Source organism: Ambystoma mexicanum, chromosome 8 (assembly GCF_040938575.1).
Source record: "Ambystoma mexicanum isolate Mex_15411 chromosome 8, UKY_AmexF1_1, whole genome shotgun sequence".
NCBI classification, from domain to species: Eukaryota; Metazoa; Chordata; class Amphibia; order Caudata; family Ambystomatidae; genus Ambystoma; species Ambystoma mexicanum.
In genome coordinates this window covers 635,487,060-635,508,000 of record NC_090929.1, presented here as the reverse complement: position 1 = coordinate 635,508,000, position 20,941 = coordinate 635,487,060, and the positions used below count along the sequence as shown (strand labels likewise).

General features: G+C 43.0%; 1 protein-coding gene across 5 annotated transcripts in view; it reads right to left on the bottom strand.

Moving 5' to 3' along the window:
- RAP1GAP (RAP1 GTPase activating protein) overlaps nucleotides 1–20,941 on the bottom strand; it is a 1,905,843-nt gene that overhangs the window by 1,428,048 nt on the left and 456,854 nt on the right. The window contains exon 1 of one of the 5 annotated variants that reach the window (XM_069610364.1): nucleotides 7,371–7,446. The exons of 1 other annotated variant lie outside the window; for it this stretch is intronic. In XM_069610364.1, coding sequence (XP_069466465.1) covers nucleotides 7,371–7,414 — 44 coding nt within the window. In that variant the 5' untranslated portion in view covers nucleotides 7,415–7,446. Of the gene's footprint in view, nucleotides 1–7,370; nucleotides 7,447–20,941 lie in introns of those variants that run through there. 3 more of the 5 variants (XM_069610368.1, XM_069610361.1, XM_069610362.1) reach the window with 3 other exon arrangements.

Genomic DNA, 20,941 nt, shown 5'->3' with positions numbered 1-20,941 from the left:
AGAAGAGACTCAGTGGCTGCGCAATGCAATGTCTACAGGGAGGTAAATAAATTAGAGCCCCTGTGTACGGTCTGTGAGCAGACAAAATATATATTCTGTTAGAGGAGCTGTACATTCAGTCCTCCATGCCAAAGATTTTGAGCCTCAATTCGGGCAGGGTGTTCAAAGCCCTCTCCTATAGTGCAAAATCACTGTTACTTCCGCCATGGTGGTGGGGTGCTATTGGGTCGGTCTCTCCCACTTGTCCACCACCATGGATATGGACATTGAGACATCACCAATAACACTTGTCAAGGTCGGGCCAAGGAAAACTGGAATTTTAGAAGTGCCACCCCTTGCCATTATCATCCTACGAATAAATAAGGAGCAGTCGGGGCATGCTGGGCCGATAAATGGCCTCAGTCCAGGATCTGCTGTCCCCACTAACCTATTTCTTTATTTCCTTTATTTTTACATTTATAGCAGCGCTCTAAACCCTTAGGCATAAAGCCGCTAGTTACAGAAAAGTCATAACGCAGGACATTGTGGGAGCAGGAATAGGACATAAGAGAATAAATGCCCGCGTGTGGACAATTGGTCAAAAATTACTTCAAGAGGGCAAAAAATACCAGTCAAGATCTTTGCCTCACTCACCAGATTAAAAACAAAGAGGAGCGATTGGTCTGCGTTACGACTTTCAATCCCGTAAGTAACGAGATCAAAAAGATAGTAAACCATAATTGGGATCTAGTAAAACAACAAGGGACTCTATACAAGAGACCAATGTTTGCTTTCAAAAAGAACCAAAATCTTGGCCAAAAGCTAGTCCTCACATACGTTGAGCCACAAAAAAGTTCTCACACGATACTGAATCAATAGGGTTTACCCCTGTTGTTGGTCACCAAAAATGCGGGGGATGTGTGGCATGCCCCATGGCAGAAATCAGGACTGAGTTTAAGTATAGACAAGTCAAATGGCAACTCAGAATACATACCAACTGCAAAACAAAAAATGCCATCTATATTGTCAGATGTCGTGCGATTTACTATATGTAGGGAAGACAACTAGAGAAGTAAGACAAAGGATCTCGGAACACAGGTCCTGTATAAGGAACAAGGTGGCAGACAAGCCCCTTGTGGAACATTTTTCACGACTGGGACAAAAAGACATTTGAGCTGGTTCGTACTACAGGCATTAAAACCCTCTAATAGAGGTGGATATAGGTCGACTCTATTGCACCAAAAAGAGCAATGTTGGATATATCCGTTAGACACGGTCAAACAAGGGTTGAATGTGTCGGTCGAACGGAACCACCTCATCTCTAAGATGTGAAACATGAGACATCATAACTAGGTCTGATATCATGGGAATGCACAGCGGATCGATTTGGTTCCACTCTGATGTGTGAACATTGGTTTTGAAATGTTGCAAAAATTATAATCTGCATGTTTCAAGTTGCTCCTTGTCTCACCCCATTAAACAACTCTGAAAAAGAACATGCGTTTTTCGGTTAAAAATGTAATTGAACAGATAGCCTCTGGGTGTCTGAATTGTACTCGGAATACATTCCCTACAAACCTGGGATGACATATGCATAATAATAGCATATAGTTTCATTTAAAAAAACTAAAATAAAAATTAAAAAACTTAATTACCCACGGTATCTAGTCAAGCCTGAAATATGTACAACATTTACCTAATATGCATAAGCATTTTGATGTTGAATGGACAAATGTTAGATTTGTGCACTGCTACAGACCAGTGAAGTATCTAGTAGCAATACGAGAATCATATATTGCAGGTTTGGAAATCATTATTAAGAACTTTGTTATAAAATGTGTCACGTTTCCACATGTGTATATATGATTCATCTGTGGCACTGGCTCACCCCTATAGCAGTAGTGCTTTGATTAGTCCTTCTTATGTGTCTATAAACTTGCTGACACGTACCGAATGGACATTGAATCCATTTGTAGCGTTTATCCGCCTCTCCATTAGCAGTACTTTGAGGAGTCCTCTTTTTGTGTTCATTAATACGAGGATGAACGTGTGTAATATAGAATGAGACAAAAGAAGAACTTTCTGAAAATTCATTGAGAAGCTTACTGAACGACATACGGGACTGCATAAGCCTTTGCTTGTAAAATAAAATCTAACTATGGCTTGCTTTTCCGTCGCCCTATGACTAACATGGCCAAGACTGCAATCTCCTTTCTATATCTACACATGCGAGCGGACGCCCGCATTAAATACATAAAGTTACTGGGACGCGACGCGACGCTCGCACGGTTACAGACGTTGTGTGGATCGTCTCCAAGTGGGGCCGCATTGAGCAGCATACAGGTAAGGGTGTGGAATGAGCTAGTGCTACAACCCAATGAATGGCAAGTTACACATGTGAGGGGAAATAACGGGGTCATACTTTAATGCAGCACTCATGGAACTTTAAGAATATAAGATAAACAAGGCTCATACACGTGGGCATATGGAATAGCCCACATGGACTAACGCTACGATAAATGCTAGTACGTATGCTTTTGAGAAAATGGACAAAGACCATATGTCAATCAGGCCATACCCATTGCGAGAACAATTTAGGCACCTGACATTAATGAATTATAGAAATACTAATTTTAAGGTAGGGTAGTCACTTTACAACTATACTCACCAAAAGCGTAATATAATATAATTTTGTACTTAAAAGCACAAAATTGGCAAATAAGCTAATCTTGGGACAAGATGGTCCCTAATACATATATATAAACAAATTATTCATTTGTTCTAGATCAACACTGAAAAGTTAATAAAAGCCTTGCGGAATCCTCAAAAGAAGAAAACCAAATGAGGATATATTACCCCTACTTATGAGTAATAAGTGATTGACACCACTGCAAACAGAACAAATCAGACTGAATGCGACAAAGTTGGTCATTCTTGACTCGAGTAAGTGAGATAACATGACTCCTACAATCTTGTTCATATCATTCTGCGTTTGTTGACTTGCATATGCTGTGATCAAGAAGGATGACAATGGCGATTGGGTTACAGTAAATCTTTTCCTTTACTCAACAGGCAAGAGGACAATAATCCTTGGTAGTCTTTTGAAGGATGTGTTGGATTTAAAACCACATCCTTACTTCCTCCGTCAAGTGGCCAAGAGGTAAGTTAGATGGTGCTTAACTCATAGAGCAGTCAATTTTATCATATTAATATGACAATAAATAACTCAAATAAGGATGACAGGAGTACAAGACACTGATATAGTCTTTTTTATGTATTTAATTGTTATAGATGGTGTGGCTCAAGCCGATATATGTACAAGAAAATTGGTTGTTTTGTCATGAAGAAGGTTGTGATACAAAGAGGGCACTTGCAATGATGCTCGCCTAGAGCAACTGAAACACGTGTCGACATAAGAATCTGTGGGAATAACATCATACAGACTTTTCTGTTACCCTGAACCAACTTGGGGATTTCTTTTGGTTAACCTTGAATATATAGAGACTTAACAGATTTGTGACTGTTACTTGGTGTGCTTAAACTAATTTTTTAATAGAATTTGATAGTGTGATGAAGAGAGTATGAGTGTGAATGATGAATAGTGAATGAGCTACATTTTTTGTACTATTTTTTGTATTATTATAACCTTGTTTAATCATCTTTTTAAGAAAAGTTTTTGAATAAAATGAAACACTTGGAAATATAAACCAAGTGACAAAATACTCGTGTGTCCTTTCATCCCCTCTTTACTAGTCCAAAACCCCACTTTTTGTAACGCGTGTGGTCAAGGGCAAAGTTTAGATGGGTCCTTTTGTGAAAAGTCAGCTTTTCAGCTGCTTCCGGAAGTTTCAATAAGATTGCTACGTCAGTGCATGTCTACATACAGAGACATACACAGAAAGCACGCACGCGCCCTGATCAATACAAACATGCAGACCCGTGCGCACACAGACAGACACACAAACAGACGCCACAGCTGAACTCCTGCTAATACCCCACAGCACCCCTTGGCTCGTGATAACACTTCCATCCTCCCACCAGACATATCCGCCACATCATCCACATCCACTCCCTTGAATAATCGTCCCTGCAACCGACTTCAGCGGGTTACCAATACCCGAGGGCCCCCAATAAAGGTACAGACGCCAAAATTGTCTGCACCAGAAACTACTTAGAATCATACCACCACACACAAAACACTACTTCAGGGCTGCAACAATCAGCACTTCTGGATTCGCACCTGTCTCTCTCTCCATCCAATAACATCCCCCCTTTCGTCCAGGACCATGTACCAACAGAAATAAACAATGGAAGAGGTTGTTCTAATATATGTCTATTTTAAATTACTTACATGACAACTGTACTTTGACTCTTAGATTGCCTGTAACACAGAAGAATTTTAACAAATTGTATGCACTGTAACTCCGCAATTATTACTTCAAGATAAGAATAAACACTATGCTCTGCCAATTACTCTCCGAGTATTATTGGAGGGAGCAACTCAAACTTGTATATTGTGCTCTGATAGAAAATGTTTCCAACAGGCAGAAATGTCGGGATAAAGTGTGGTTAGAACGGGTAATCACACTGAATCCCAAGTTCAGGTGAGTGAGGAAAAGTTATGCGGTCCATTTTCCTCTATACCTAATGATTTCTACAGGGCAGTCCACAGGCCCTTCCGGTGGCAATGCTTCTACTAAGATAGAGTGTTCGAAATTGTGTCCAACTTCTGGGTAGGGGGAGAGAAAGGTAGCAAGGAGTGCTGCATATGAGGGTAGTCGCATGAGACCTTTAACAACAAAAGTAAGGTTAGAATCTGGCTGTCTGTTCCATACGCTCCACTGCTTCACAATATCGATTTGGTACGGGGAGCTGGTGGAGCATGGGGGAGATGTGTCTTTACGTGGGGCACGCTCTCAGGCAAGTGGCGTCTCCAGTCAAGAAGGATTGCAGGGCTTGGACCCAAAGAGGTACAAGCGGTTGGTTGCGACAGCCTTGTGACTACGAGTGAATCACACAGAATGGGCCTGATTCACAAAGACATCACTATGGATACCCCTGACTTACCCTTGAAGTTAAACTGGAAATGGAAAGGGCTATTTGAATTCACATAGACGATATTTAAGCAGTAACCCCCAACATGGAGGCCATTATTGATACGTATTGCCCTTCACTGAACGTTTTATACCAATTAGCACCCACACATGTTGTCCGGGGCGCTAATAGGATTAATTTTTTTAAGTTGTGAAACAGAGGTGGGGCGGTTTCACAAGTTTAAAATCAGGGACGTCATTTCACCAAAATGCCAGGGGTAGCGGAAGTGACATCACACAACACTTGACCGCTGGTGACATCCCAGGAAGTGATGTCATTTGACCCCACCCCGAAGTGATATCGTGGGATGCGATGGAACGCAACCTTTCACCCGTTGACAAAACAGGAAGTGCTATCATATAGCATTGTACACTACAAAAAATATGGTTACGATATCGCTATAATGTGATGTACATTTCATACAAGAATGGATCGCCATATGCATCGTTAAGATCAGTGCATATAGGCCCATATTACCAAATTACTGTGATTGCAAGCAGACGTCCATGACCAAATGATAATGATGTGTCATATTAAGCGCTTTATATAGAAAAAATGTACACCCAATATCACCCAATCTGTGTTGGTACTCATTTATCGACCACAGAAGGATGAAAGGCTGAGTTGAGTCGTTTAAGAACAAACTAAATCAGTGACTCACCCCCTGAAGTGTGCCTGAAATAAACCTTTAATGGGTCTATCAATTATTGTATAGAATTCCAGAAAGACACATTATTTGGTATTACTAATCTTTCTTATTTAGGGTCAGTGCTGAAAGTGTTAGACTTGTGGCACTCCTGTTCTTATTTTTTTTCTTTTTTTTAAGGGGCTTTAGTTCTGGAGTGGCTGACTTTCTCGTTAAAGAGCCATGTGGTGCTGGCCACAGCCCATGAGCTTACATTACAAAAAAAAAAGATATTTTTTTCATTTTTTTCTAGAGGTCGCAAGGGCGACCCCCTAAATGACATCCCTGTTTAAAATATAACTACATGGGAACGTGGTCTTCATGGACAGGGAGAGAAAATAGCCACTCCTAGTCCCTTCTCCCTTTTCATGATGGCCATTTGCACAGCAGGGGCAGAGGCAGGCCAGTAAGGTGTCAGGCAAGCACGGAGGTCTGGGAGAAGCAGGGTAGCAATGGCGGAGCCCTCTGGTTTATCCCTGCTGCCAAGTGTGCCCCCCAGCCTCCTACTGGTGCCCGATTAGCTGCACACCCTGGCACCAAAAGCTGCCTCCGCTAATCCAGGGTAGAGGTAAGTAAATTCTTGGAGGAGACAGTGAAGAATTGTGGAGGAGCAGGTGGAGGGATGGATGTCATGGTGTGTGGAGGGGACTAGAGTCAGGAACCCCTGGGGGAAAAGTTGGCAGTGTCCTTCTGTTCATGGAACTTGGAAGGCAGGCAATACCATAAGGTGATCCCACATTCCAAGCTCCATGATTGGCTGGAAGGCCAGCTGATGTCACCTCTCTGGGTCTAATATGCAAATCCCTCCCTCTCCAGGTTAAAGTCATAGAAATGTCTTGGTGAATGGCCCCACGGAGTCCAACGCTCACAGTCATAAGGAACCTAAGGGCGGAGAGCGCCTACTGGACATTCTGCAAAACCATGAAAATTAACTCATTTGGGGATATAGACACTTGCTCGCCCATTAAGAATGCCCCCTCCCCCACTGTGATATTGTAATCTTTTGTATTTTTTAAAGTATGTACCATGTAACTGGTTTACGCAACAGCGCCCTGCTGCCTCAGGGTTTGAGCGTGTTACAAATGTAAAAATAAATGAATAAATAAATAAATAAGTATAGCTTTCTAACCCTGTCCGTAAAACGACAAAAAAAGAATATTCAATCTACATAGGACAGTTTGAGAAAGACTTTTCAACTTGAGAAAAAGTAAAGAAACACATACTTTACTGTGACTCTAATACTACAAGGAAACATTGAGTACCGTTAAGTGAAAATGATGTTAATAAAACTGGATTTATGCAACATGCCTTCTGTTGTGACTGGAATTCCCACTGATAAAAGTAGCATACGCTGTGGTGAGATTGTTACGAATTAAGAAAAATTAGAAAAATAAGAAATAGACTTCGGTCAGGTTGACGCTTCCTGTAAGCCGTACGGAAGAAATTAAAACGCACACACATTATTCGGAAGCTGGCGTTTAAACGGAGACTTCAGAAAATAAAATGCTAGTTTTCGTTCCGTCGCCCTAACACACTTTCGTTAATACTGTAGAAAAGTAATGCCCTGCACTGTGCACACGGTGACAGCGCAGCAATGCAGTCCCGCACATACCCGCCGTAGGCGCCGAAAGTGAAGCTGCGTTTCCTGTGAGTCATGATGAGGCAGGGCGCTCGCGGACGGGCACAGGTGCAGCTCTTTGGGCGTCGGATAGAGACTGTCCTGCTCCTCACAGTACCTCCCGCAGCCCGCGCGCGCTGCTGCAGCTGCAGTCTGCCTTTCTGCCCGCTCCCCTGCGTCTCCCTCTCACCCCGTGCGTGTGCACGCTCCCCCGCCCGCCTGCCAGCTTCCTTCTCTATAAGCAGCTTCTGTGCTGCTCCAGCATGGGACACGTCTCTCCAGCTCCAGACTCGACATTGCTCTAATTGTCACCAACGAGGAAGTGCCACCTACAGCTTCCTCTGTGCCCTCCTCTGCTCGACATAATGCACGGATGTGGGTGTAGCGGGCTATATGAGGGGCTCCCAGACTGATTTTGTTTTGTTGAATGAATGTGCATATAGATTGTCTACTGACTTGGGACCCAAAAGGGAGTGTTTGTTAGTTCGGAAATGAATGAGTGTTGTCTGTGCAAAGTGCGCCCCCACAAACTTGAGTGCAGAAATGTCCATCTTTCTGGAACTGGAGAGGTTGGGACTGCCTCTAACCTTTGACAGGTTGTACAAATGACATCCTCTTCATTTGTACCTAAAAAGGTTGTGCCACATCTTAAAAGTGCATTGGAATTTGTCACGGATGTTACTTCACCAAAAGGCCAGGGGTAGCGGAAGTGACATCACATGACCCTTGAACTCTGATATCATCACAGGAAGTGATGTAATTTGACGCCACCAAGAAGTGACATCACTGGAAGCGAGGGAACACAACCTTTCACCCCTTGACGAAACAGGAAGTGGCATCACAGCATTGTTCCTAAGTACACATCGAGAAATATGGTTACAATATCACTATAATGTGATATATTTTTTTTAAAAAATGTATTGTGCAATAGTTAAAATTAAACTTTTAACACATTTTTAAAAAACAGTCGTACAGTAATATTACAAAAAGAAATGATAATCTGCAGCTTTCCGTAATTCATAAAGTCGGGATACATCAATAGATGATCAGTGCAATATGTTTTTTCTTCAGGTATAGTCACTAAATCTCTTTTTTTGCCTCTAAACAGATTACCCATGCCGCAGCTGAGATGACTATAGATTTAGCACCCACGCGCATTGCACAGAATTGGTCGCTGGTGATGTCATCTAAATGTGCTATGACTTCCGTATAGCCTTTACGATAGCAATCTGTTAGGGTTTTAGAATCCGTCAATATGTGTCTGCTAGTCTCCAGTCCCTTGCAGCACAGCCGACAAGTGTTGTGCATGGGTTCAGTTTTTTTCCATTTAGCCCGGTATTCTCTGGTCGGTAGGAGATTGAATTCCATAGAGCAGAGCTTAGTCAAGTAGCTGCTCGGTGTGTACATGGGAAAATTCCGGTGGGAAAATTCGTTATATCTTTGCTTTAAATGTAGAGTATTGATGCTTTTTGCTGTATCCCATAGTTTTGGCTTTATTTTAATTTTCTTTTCAAAATTGGGGTAAGTTTCAAGCATGACCATGTCAAGGCCCACTCTTTCCAGATACTTTTCTGTTGAAAGTTTCAGCTCTAATATGAAGGCATTAATTTTTTCAGTGCCATTGTTTTTCCCCAATAGCTTGTACAGTTAGTTCGAGTTGGGGTTAGTTTGGAGGAATCTGGAGTATAATAGGGTCCCCTGCACTTGCCAAGATGACCTTAGTGACATCTGCCCAAATTCAAGTTGCAGGGCTTCGACCGGGGTAGCTTTAGGGAGATTCCCTTCCAAGTGGTCAAGCCACTTAGATTGTAGGGCAGTGCCGCAAGTGCATATAGTATACCCGGTATTATAGCTGTATGGTAGATTTCCAAAAGGCCCTGAATATTGTATCCGCCATGATGGATTATAAAATGGCGAACAGCCAACCATTTCTTCCAGAAATGTGGCCTTCATAACAGCTGGAAACTGGCTTTACTTTTATAGGGCCGCCCAAGTAGATGCAATTGTCTACATTTTCCAGATGTCAATCCTTCAATTTCCATCTCTTTTCCTTCATTATGTTGCTGTTTTCCCCAGACTCTTGGTTTTGGTTTTCAGTGTATTGATGACGTTCTTGTCTGCGTAGATGGCCAGAGCATCAAACGACCGCTGAAGGCCAATCGGGGTCTGGTCTAACAGTATAATATTGTCTGCGTAGGAGAGCCATGGCACATGTGCCCCATTTATCTTAGTTGGAAAAATGTGTATGGAGTGAAATATCTGTGGTAAATCAGCCATGTACAGGTTGTACAGCATTGTCAAAAAATCATAGTTGGTATGCAGCCCAGCTTGAATTAAACAGACTGTTATATAAGTGTCTGTGTATAGTTGTTGAATAAAAACAAATGTTGTTGGATTTATTCCCCAATCTGCAAGTTTCTTCCACAGTGCTGGACGCAAAACCAAATCAAAGTCTTTGCTAAAGTCTATATAGCAGCAATATAGATTTGGTCTGCTGTCATTGGCATTTCTGCTAGGAGATATTGAAGGGTGCACATATTAGTAAGAGAATTGTGAGCTTTACGAAATCCAGTCTGATAGAGACTTAGCATATCATTTTTTTCTACCCAATCTGAGAGTTCTTTTAATAAGGCTGTTGCAAATATCTTGTAACTTGCGTCAATCATGGCTAAGGAGCGATAGTTTCCCGGGTCTAACCTATCACCTCTTTTAAAGATAGGGACCAATACTGATCTGTGCCAGCTATCTGGTATCTTTCCAGTTTGCTCTATCTGATGATATAAATTTGTCAATATCTTTGCCCATAAACTGGGATTTGCCATCATCACGATGTTGGGTATCCCGTCTGGCCCAGGTGCTCAAGAATTTTAAGATTTAACAATAATGATCTTTATATCGTCTTCTTGGATGTCTTGTTTTGGTGCCACTAGCTCATCATATTTCAAAAGTTCACTGTGGTGGCTGGTAGTGGGTTCATTATAATACAGTTCCACTATGGGCTTCATCCATGCATCCTCCGTCACTTGGTTCATATCCGTGGGGGATTGACTCCCTCTATAAGCATTGAAATGGGACCAACATTTCAGAGTGTTCTATGTTTTGAGCCATCCAAATAATCGGGTCCAGTTCGCTGTATTGATGGAATATTTATGCTGCTTAGTCATTAGATTGTTTCTTTTTATCTCTATCTGAGCTTGGCAATGTATTTGTTTCTGTGTCGCAATAAGCGGATTGAAGTGGAGCTTTCCCTTGGTACCGTTTTTGTATTTCATTTTGTCCTTATATTCCTTTTGGAGAGTTCATCTGCTGCAAATCATATGATTTAAATCCCAATTTACAGCCGGATCATTTTCCGTTAATTCTTGTAGATTAAGTTCCAGGAGGTCATTAACATATTGTATGTCTCCTTCGTTCCAACAGAGACGATTTCCTTGTAAATTGGTATTGTTTCTGGAGCAGTGTATCTGGGAAGCATAACTGTTTTCCACAGACCAGTTCCAGTTTAAAGCCGCATGATCACTCAATGTGTTTAAATGGATTTTGATGGAGCCGCATTTATTTACTAATGAGAAACCCGCAATGACTTAGTCAAGGTGAGATTTAGATGTCCCGTTGGTCCAAGTATAGGTTTCTATCTCTGGAAGCAAGTTCTCAAACGAGAGTTGTTCTAGGTCATGCGCTATTGGAAAAAGCGGTAATAGAGACTTAATTTTACTATTTTGTGAATGTTGGGGGCTTAGGCTTTCCCTATTCAAGTCTCCAACAATAATTGTTGAACCTGTAGCAAAGAGTCCTTGCCATTTCAAAATGATAGCCTTAATTTCTCTGTGTATGGATTCAGTTTGAAGTCCACCTGGGGCGGGGTCATAAACATTTATAATCAATATAGACATGTGTTTATTTCCCTTCGGCAAGAGGATAGCTGCTAATACATACAAAGATCTTATTTTTCCTGGGAAAGGGCTAAAATCGTGTGATAGCTTTGAGCCTATAGCTAAGCCACCACTACATAGTCCTCTGTTGGATGGAATAGCCGGATTTAAGATTAAATTATATCCATATATGGCAAAAGGCTTGGCACACCAAGCCTCCTGTCATATCCTTCAATAGTTTCCAGGCTGATTGGATGGGTGAGGAAGGATCGATATCCTCGGTCATGTCTTCGAGTTCCCAATTTTCAGTTTCGCAGTTGTTTCTTTTAATTTTTTTGTATGAATGTGATATACATTTCATACAAGAAATAATCACCATAATATAATTGTGTATAGGCCCATTTTACCAAATTACTGTGAATGCAGGCAGACGTCCAAGGCCAAATGATAATGATGTGTTATTGTATAGCACTCATGCTTAAGTGCTTTATATAGAACAAATATACATGTAATATCACCGAACCTGTGTTTGTACTCATTTTCCAACACCAGAAGGCTGAGTTTAGGTGTTTAGGCTGAGTTTAGGTGTTTAAGAACAAATTAAATCAGAGACTCAGCCCCTGAAGTGTGCCTGAAATAAATCTTTAATGAGTCTAGCAATTCTTGTATAGAATTCCAGAAAGACACATTTTTTGTTATTCCTATTCTTTCTTATTTAGGATCACTGGTCAAAGTCTTACACTTGTGGAACCCTCTGTTTTTTAAGAGGCATGAACAAAAAAGCCAACCACTCCAGAAACAAAGAGCCACATAGCGCTGGCCACAGTCCAGGAGCTTACATTTAAGAAAAATAGTATTTAAAACATTTTCTTTTAGGGGTAGCAAGGGAGACCTCAAGGTCTCATTGATTCCTTTTCCGTACCAATTCCAAACATGCCACTCAAAGGGATAAGAATATGGTTTACAATAAAAGCATGACAATGAACTATGCCTACGAAAGCATGCAAAAGAAAGGACAAACGGAAAAAACTAACCTTACCACTGGCACAGTGCCACTCAGCACACACCAGGTACTACGCAAGAGAAAGCCCAACTTTCCAAAGCGTTCCACCTGTGCACTGTAGGATGACAGATGTCAGTCACCCCCTAATCGGTATATACATTAGGTCTGGAAATACTGCGTTTTAGAGTCCCACAAAAGCATAACACTGGTCCTTTTGTCATTGGCGTCAAACAGTGGTCTGATGCATCTTGCTTACATATGGCATGGTACAGAACCCCATATAAATATCCAGAAACATACCCTGGCGGTGACAAGAAAATAGATTGGGAATGATAATCTCAAATCTATAGACATCGTCACAAGAATCAAGCAACGACTTGAACACCCAAGGCTAACAACACTCTGGTAAGCAGGGTCAGCCTCAGGGCAGGGGCGACATTAGCCCCCACCAAGCCAACTTGGGGGAGTCTTTTCTTTCAAGGTCTCCCCCGAGCTGGCGTGGTGGGACAAGGAACAGCAGGTGCCCTATTGAAATTAAATGCAGCCGCTCTCGGGAGTGGGGCGAATTTAATAACAATAGGGCAAAGATGCTTTCGCATCGGCACCTAATGACAAATTCCCCACCCCGCATGTCCAGGGGCACGCAGGGCGAGAGGGATATGCCACATTTTTGTTTTTCTACCCGTGGCTGCTTGTAAGTCAGACTTAAGCAGGGTTTTAGATGGCTGAGGGCTAGCTGGGCTGTGCCCCGTCAGGCTAGGAAATATGGTTCTGAGGCAGGGCCCTGCTGGGGCTCGATAATGTCCCCTGGCTGCCCCGGCTGCCAGAGCACAAGGCTTTTAATCTTAAGCCTGAAGCTCTTGCTCTTGGGAGAGCTTCAGGCTTTAGAAAAAAAGTATTTTCCTCCTTGAAGAAAAAAGACCTCGGCTTCCAGCAGTCTCACCTTTGCAGCATTAATGGTGCTGCTGCCCCTTGCCAGGCATCCATTTAGCTAAGAGAGGCAGTGATCAACCAAGGGTGATCTCTGCCTTTCTTAGCTAAAGGAATGCCTGGCAAGGGGCAGCATCACCATTAAGTCTGAAAACAAGTGGCTGCGGCCCCGCCAGGCATTCCTTTGGTTAATAGATGTAGAGATCCGCACCCTCGAGAGCCCACGGTGGAGAGGGTGCTAACCTCTTCCTGCAAAGGGCTGCTGGTGGGGAGGCCTTTAGCCCATTAGGCGGGCTCATCAATTACGCGTAGTGCAACAAGCCGGCAGGCAACACCCTTGCTGTTAAGCCATACCCCCTTGATGAGTCCCAGCTCATTTTCACTTGTCACTTAAGGCACTGGACTTAACTGCATGTGCTACGTGAGCACTGATAGAAATGTAATCTCCAAAGGGGACCATCATGGTGTTAAGGTGACCCAGAGTAATCAGAGCCAATCCAAACCAGACTCACTGACGGAGTAAACAAAGTGCATGGCAAAACCCAACTTAATTCACATTGAAACAAAGCCGGGACAGAATACAAGCATTCAAATCTCGCTGCTCTCAACATGTTAATTAAAAACACCTGCTTAAGTACTACAAACTTGTCATCACTGACTTCATATGTTTCTGAAAAGAACAGGGGACCCCACACTTTAGATCAGGGTATTAACATAACATTTGGTCTCAGGAAGAAAATCCAGAGCATACAATTTGAAAATACAGTATCAAGGATTTTATTAAACCTGATACATTTTTCATTATGTGAATTGAATCACGATTTAATCTGCACTTGGGCAATAATTTTACAAAGCAGGAAAAATTAAGATCACAATAGTTCCATAAAATTCATACCGTTAAATCATTCAACCATTCATCCACATGCATTCATCATACATCAATCCCCTCATACCAAACATCAATAGGTATAAGATAAAAACCTATATAAATCATGACAAACAATTCATCAATAGTTCGATTATTATGCAAATAATTGTGCAATACAAAGTGCATAGCCACAGAGGGTCATATAAGTGGTCAGCAATTGGGGTGGGTCCCCGAAATCTTCAAAAACAGCCTCATCCCAAATTTCTCTACCGGTTTCGACGTATTAACGTTGTTTATGTTACGTCTTCATCAGGAAATAAAGCTTACTTTCTTAGCACAAAAGACAAGAAACAGTCCATTAGTTCTTGTATGGTGAGCTGAAAGCGCTGACGTAACGAATTGGACAGAGTCCAGATGGAATTTCCTGCGTAACAGCTAGCTGGGCTTGGAACTCCAATCCTATCGGTCCAAACGTTTAAGAGGTACAGGGGAGGGTATTCCAACTCCTCTGAAGGTCTTAGTAGTGACCGTAGTTCGGTCACAAGGTCACCCAAATGTATTGCGTCTCTGCAGCAGACGACTTCAGTGACTCGGCAGACAGCCCGCAAGGGAAATATTCCAAACGGGCCAGCTCGTGAGGATGTGAAAGCTCAACAGCCATATACATGTATTTTCAAATTGTATCCTCTGGATTTTCTTTCCGAGACCAACAATCACTGACTTCATAACATAATATTAGTTTACCGAACCTATGGGGAATGGGGATAGATAGTGGGTTTGACTACACATATATTCCATAAGGGTTAAACATTTTACTGGGTTACAAGTATCTGATGGCCCCACCTGGAACCACCCTTATATTCATAAAGGTTTAACTACATCATCTTCACAGCAAGTGGTTGGTTGACTTACTACTTGATTGGTGGCATGATTCTAAGGATTTTGATAGGTTAGCACATTCCTAACCAACCTTGGACAATTGACAGGTCATCAGGATATGAGCCAGACATAGAGTAGGGGGAAAGAGGCCCATAGACTGTTCTTCCTTTAATGAAAAGTTACAATCCCTCATTCTCAGGCCATGAGCCCATGCAATCCCCTTGTATTTGGCTTTGTGTGGTGCCTCACACCTACGTGTGCATTTAGGGAGTCCGGCAGGTGTCCTATCTGTGTTTGCTTCTAATGAATGGCCAGTGTTCTCCAATTATGGGTCACGTGCTATGAGACCGTGTATGACATTGGATTACCTTCTATAGATTAAGATTGCAGCTACTGTTAGTGTGCATGTTGAATTTTCGTCTGCTACTGGGGATATCCTTGGATTATGCTTCATAGAGTCTTTTGGCTTACTGTTTTACAGCATCTGACCATCAAAAGGTTGTCTTTGCACCTCTGAAACATTTACTTAATCTGGGAGTATACTGCTTGCGTCTTGGGAATTGCTATCTCGTGCCTTCTTTCCGTCGTTCCGATCCTCCCTAGGTTCACTTTAGCCCTGGCGCTAGTTGCCAGCCACTGTCTGAGCTCTGCACGGACATGTATTTTTGTGGATTCCACCTTTTGAGTATTCCCGAGGCTTTCAAGTATGTGCTCGTTCAGAGACATCCTGCGGCTTCTGTTTTTATTAAGATGGCTGCACAACTACACTCTTGCTTCTATGTAAGCAAGCTATATTTGCATGTTGTTCATATTGCATTCCCCTTATACATTGGTTATGTTAGTGTTCTTCATGTCTGTGGATTCTATGTTAATTTTCTTCATGTCTAAATGCATATATTACCTAATGTACGTGTTCTACATGTGGAGTGAATGTTTGCTTTCTGTCCAATGCATGCTTTTTTACTGTTACAATGTTAGTTTAAATGTTTTTACTATCTTCAGCTAACATTGTCCCCAAGCCCTGCTGTACTTGTGGGGGATAAGGGTGGAACGGCTTTCTCAATGAATAAAGTCCCTCACTATTGCTGTGGGGGAGGGGCAGAAGCTTTGGATGACATATTCATCTGCCTCCCAAAAATGGTATTTATATTGGAGTTCTATATGGAGTTGTGCCAGACCTTTAGGATATTTCTAAGTGTTCAGTAGGTCAATCAGTGAAACAGGGTTGAGGGCCGAAGCACATTTTGGAACATTTGCCCCATGAAATTACATGACTGGTTAATTAATGGGTCCACCCTTTGCCCCACCCTAACCTCACATAAAAGCCTAACCTCATTATCCCCAGAAAAAAACATGTATGCATTAAGAGTCCAGAAGCCACAGCATTGCCATGCTGGAAACACATATCCTCAGTAGCCAAATCTCATTATTAATTCTTTTCGCTTATTTCTTTCTAAAATGTCTTTCTAAATACATTCTGTCATAATAAACATTACAAACAAAGCATAATGGGACATTAGAAAGTAGTCGCTTGTGAACAAACAGTATTTCCGGATCTAAAACACCCAGCACAAACAAGCATTGGCAAAGCCGGTATGTTTTGGTTGTCGTTTATCAAGTACAGCCATACATGCCCCAATAAACATCATGCCATGTCTAAAGGACAATAATTAAATACGCCCCATTACAACTGATAACAATCATTAAAGTTCTTAATACGAAACAGGTACATGTTTCCAACAAAAAGAAGGGCAAAACAAACGCTGTTATTGTAAAGCCTTGGGAATCTGGGACTCTTTCTGTGAAATTGAAAGCAGAAGCAACCAATTGCCACTGATGCACACACAGATTGTTCATTTTTACAGCAACTCACAATGTCAAAAACACACACACGAAGGGACTAATGACACATCACTAAGGTGGGTGTGTATTCACACACATGTATCATTTACTACTTTGTATACCAATGTTTTTTGGTCAACCAGGTGTCGGTAAATCGACACCTATGAAACAAAACTTTAAATGGAGTAAACAAATGGAGGCGTGCAAAAACACCACTTCAAAATGGCACATACCTCAAAACAACATCAATCCGAAGAGAACATGAAAAAAAGAAAAAGGGGTGGGGCTGCAGACCCCTCAGACTTTGCTTGAAAGAACTGTTGTCCACCAGTACATCTGCCTGCAAGGTACCATATCCTATTCTGCAGGCCTCAGCCTCTGCTGCATGCCATCTAGACTGCCCGGCCCCGCCCCAGATCAGCCCCAGTGCCCACACCTGCTCGTGCGAAAAAGATGTGCATGTTAACCCGATTTATTATATATGCCTCCATTTTGTAACCGCAATCGTTTTTTTTTTTTGCAGAACTATTTATTACACGTTATACTCTTTACATTATCACCCTTGGTTTGAACCTTAGACTTTTAATGTCGCAAGTGTATTGCACTGAGGATATATGATTCTCGAATCTCGAGCACATCTTTTGGAGAGTGTTGGTCTAGGACATGTTCAACCTAACGGTGGAAAAGGGAACATGGAAAACATGTCATGGTCTGTGTCTGCGTGTGAAAAGGCCATTGTGGGAGCGCCACTAGTCAGTTAACCCTCGATACACTATCGCACTCCTATTCTTCCAGGGGATTCCCCATCCTCAAAGGGGTCCGCTGCCCCGTCCATGGACCACAGGAAGTCCTCCCCCACGCAAACAAGTAAATAATGCTTGAGTTCTCTTCTCTAGAGACCCGGAGGTTATGTCTGTAAAACCAGTTCCTTCAAAAAAGCTTATTCTCAACTCTATCAAGACCACTGCCTTACACCTAAAATTAGACATTGGTGATTGGGCCATGACTGCCACACTGCCAGGGGGTCTCCTTTCCTAGCAAAGGTCTTGGCTCTATGGTGGAGGACTATGGGTGGCCCTGCCAGCCGTGCCAAGGTCACCAGATTGTCCAGCCACGATCCTCGCAAGCTCCTCTTTCTCTGCACCTCGAGGGATAGTGTGGGGGATGCCGGCAGCATGGCAATAAGGTGATACCACTGCATCACTGAAATAAATCTCTCCCAGAAGGGCACGGACTGGAGCAGGGTGTGGGTTGCAAAGCGGGAACACACATTGCTGTTTCTTCCCATGTTGCTCCCATAATATATCGAGCCATGTGCAGGCTAGTCGGGCTAGGATTAGTACAGGTGCCGGAGAGCCAGCAACATCCACCACAGTCTGGATTATGGGGAGCTGTCCATAAGGAAAGCTTCTGCACCACGTTGCATATTGTCCTGGTGTCTGTGCCGTCTCAGAGGTGCTGGAGGCCACGTAATCCATTAGTTTCTGCCAAAACTCTAAGCATCACTACACACCATGTGAGGTACAATATGCCTACTACTTAACACACTCACAAGATCGTGGGGAGGCGAGTGTAAACTCCCTTGGAGTCAGAATTACTTTCCATGCATAACCCCAAGCTAAATTTGCCTGACCTTTATCTGTGAACCCATACCCTAGGTGACTGGATACACGTGGATTCCTATAGACATCTACAACCACTTGGGGCCAATCACCTGCTACATGTGTCAAACTAAATTATTTTTCATGAGCGGAGACGCTGAGGTCTTTGTAAATGTTCCTTTTCCTGCCTCTTTTGAAAGGGTCACATTTACCAAAGTCCCACTGAGCCAAAGATCCCCATGATTGGCAAGTATGGGCATCACAGGTGGCCTAGTTCAACGTGGCAGTGGCCACTCACACGAGGTCCTCATAGGTTTACTAAAAAGAGATCTCTGGGTCAAAGGTTGACCAATAAATAACTTTTGCACTGGTAATAAAATAGATGCAATCATCTTTGACACAAAATCTCCATGCCATTTTCTATATTGCCCCATCAGATCGACAAACTACCTGTGAGGAATTTGCTTTTCCGCACGGGGAGTGTGTGCTCGCCTGGGCTTTTTTGAAGTTTTTTAATGAAAATGAATGATGGGAGATCAACCTCAGAAAAAGTGTGGGGCTAATCCACACACATTTTCCTACGTGCGCCACACAAAAAACACATAGTCACGTGTACTCCGGGGGGACACAGCCTACAGGCGCAATCCCTCCTGTCACACTTAGCCACAGGTACATCAAAGCATATCTGAAGGGGGAAGGCAACACCTTCCTCCAGCCATGGCCAGCCTAATTAAAACATAAAAGGCTCCATGGATCCACCCTGTTATAGTGTCAAAATTCTCTGTGGTCGAAGCGCACACCGATGAGAGTTAAATGAAAACAGGCCTGCAAAGAGGCCTGGTCACAGAACTAACACAACACCTCTTTGATATGCAATGTGTCAGCTTGAAGCTAGCTCCCAACCCTCTTTATGAAGGGCAGTGAAGGTCATGTCTGGGGCAACTGTTTACAGTAGGCAAACGCTGCAGGGAACCCCCTTTCAGAGGGAAGAAGTATGTGATTTGATGGAGACAGAAAGTATGTTCTCTCCACAAACTTCAAGGCAGACCTGCGCTTTGATCAGGAGTCACAGAGAACTCAATTAACCAGAGAAACACTTTGATCCATAATAGACAGGAAGATGGGTGGAACGTAGTAGTACATGTAGTTACCCCTTATCTTTCCTGTTGCAAAGCACTGTGATTATGACCTCACGCATAACAGAAGATTGCTGGTGGGGACCCAGGATTGGTTCATTAAGGTAGGCTTAGCCTGCACCAATCACTGGGACCCATTTGGCTTTAAAAGAGGGCTGAGCCCCTCACTTAGCAGATCATCCGACGACTTTGAAAGGAGTAAGATGAAGGACTCATTTGGAACTTGGCTGAAGGTACAGTCTGTCTTACAGCTTCCACCAGTGAAGGAAGGCCAGGGTTTCCAAGAGGGAAGCAAGATCCCTCCCCTACACATCTCCCAGGGAACAGAGGGAGATACTGAACTCAGAAAACCCATCCAGCAGCTCCAGAACCGTTACCCAGCCAGCACACAGCGTGCCCTGCTAGGTTCTGCCAGTTAGCCTCCTCGGTGGGAAGTGCCAGAGAGCCTCTGAACAAAGGACAAGGCAGTTGCCTGCAAACACTCTCTTCAGCTTCTCCCTGAGATGAAGCTAGGAGGAGTGCCAGAACAAGTATCAACCTGCGTCCATTTTAAAGGACATTTTCGAGGTAGTCGAGCCCTCCAACCACGACTGACTACATCACTGACTGTTGAAACGCTGCAGTCACTAAAGCCGTCTGAAATGCCTTGACCAGTGTTCCAGATCCGCCAACCAGCACAGAGACAACAATTCTTGACCCTGAGCTGCCATGTAGGCCAGCCTGCAGCCTTTTGTTCAGCCTCACTTGCCAAACTGCCTACATCCTGATACAAGCAGCTTTCTCCCATCTTGAACTCTGTCGCAGGAGGTGCAAAGCATCCTGGAACCGACTCAACGCTGTCGAGTATCAAGATCATCTTAATCACCAGGTACATTGTGGTTCTGACCTCCTGGTCCTTCCCCGAAGGCCTCTAGTGACATTTACAACCCCTTGCTCCCTTGGTGCGAAACCAAATAACCTTGAACAGTTAAGAATGATTGCTTTAACGACTACCCTCCTGTCAGTACCCAGAGTGCATCCCTTTCCTTCGTGAAACTGTCTGCCCTCTGTGTTCCTTTACAGGGTGGGTTGTATTTTGTAGTGTGCTAGAACGGTCTGTTGTAATAATGATAAAGTAGATATTATTATGCAATCTTGACTGGGCAGTACCTTTTATCATGGGTAATAATTGTATTTTCGCTTTGTTGCAACTAACCAATGACCCAGAAGCTTGCAGAGATTAGCCTGCCGTCCCGTCCACGTTACCAAAATTGGGCATGGAGGTTTGTAATTGACTTGTGTTTCCAATCTGTTCGGATCCCTTCTGGTGTACTAGAGGTGTGGGGTTGATTGAGGGTTTAGAAACCGATATTCGTCCCTGGACCACTGGTGCCTCGTAAGTTGATTCGTCACACTGTCTTAATGCTTTCTTTACGATAACACATGTTTTTCACC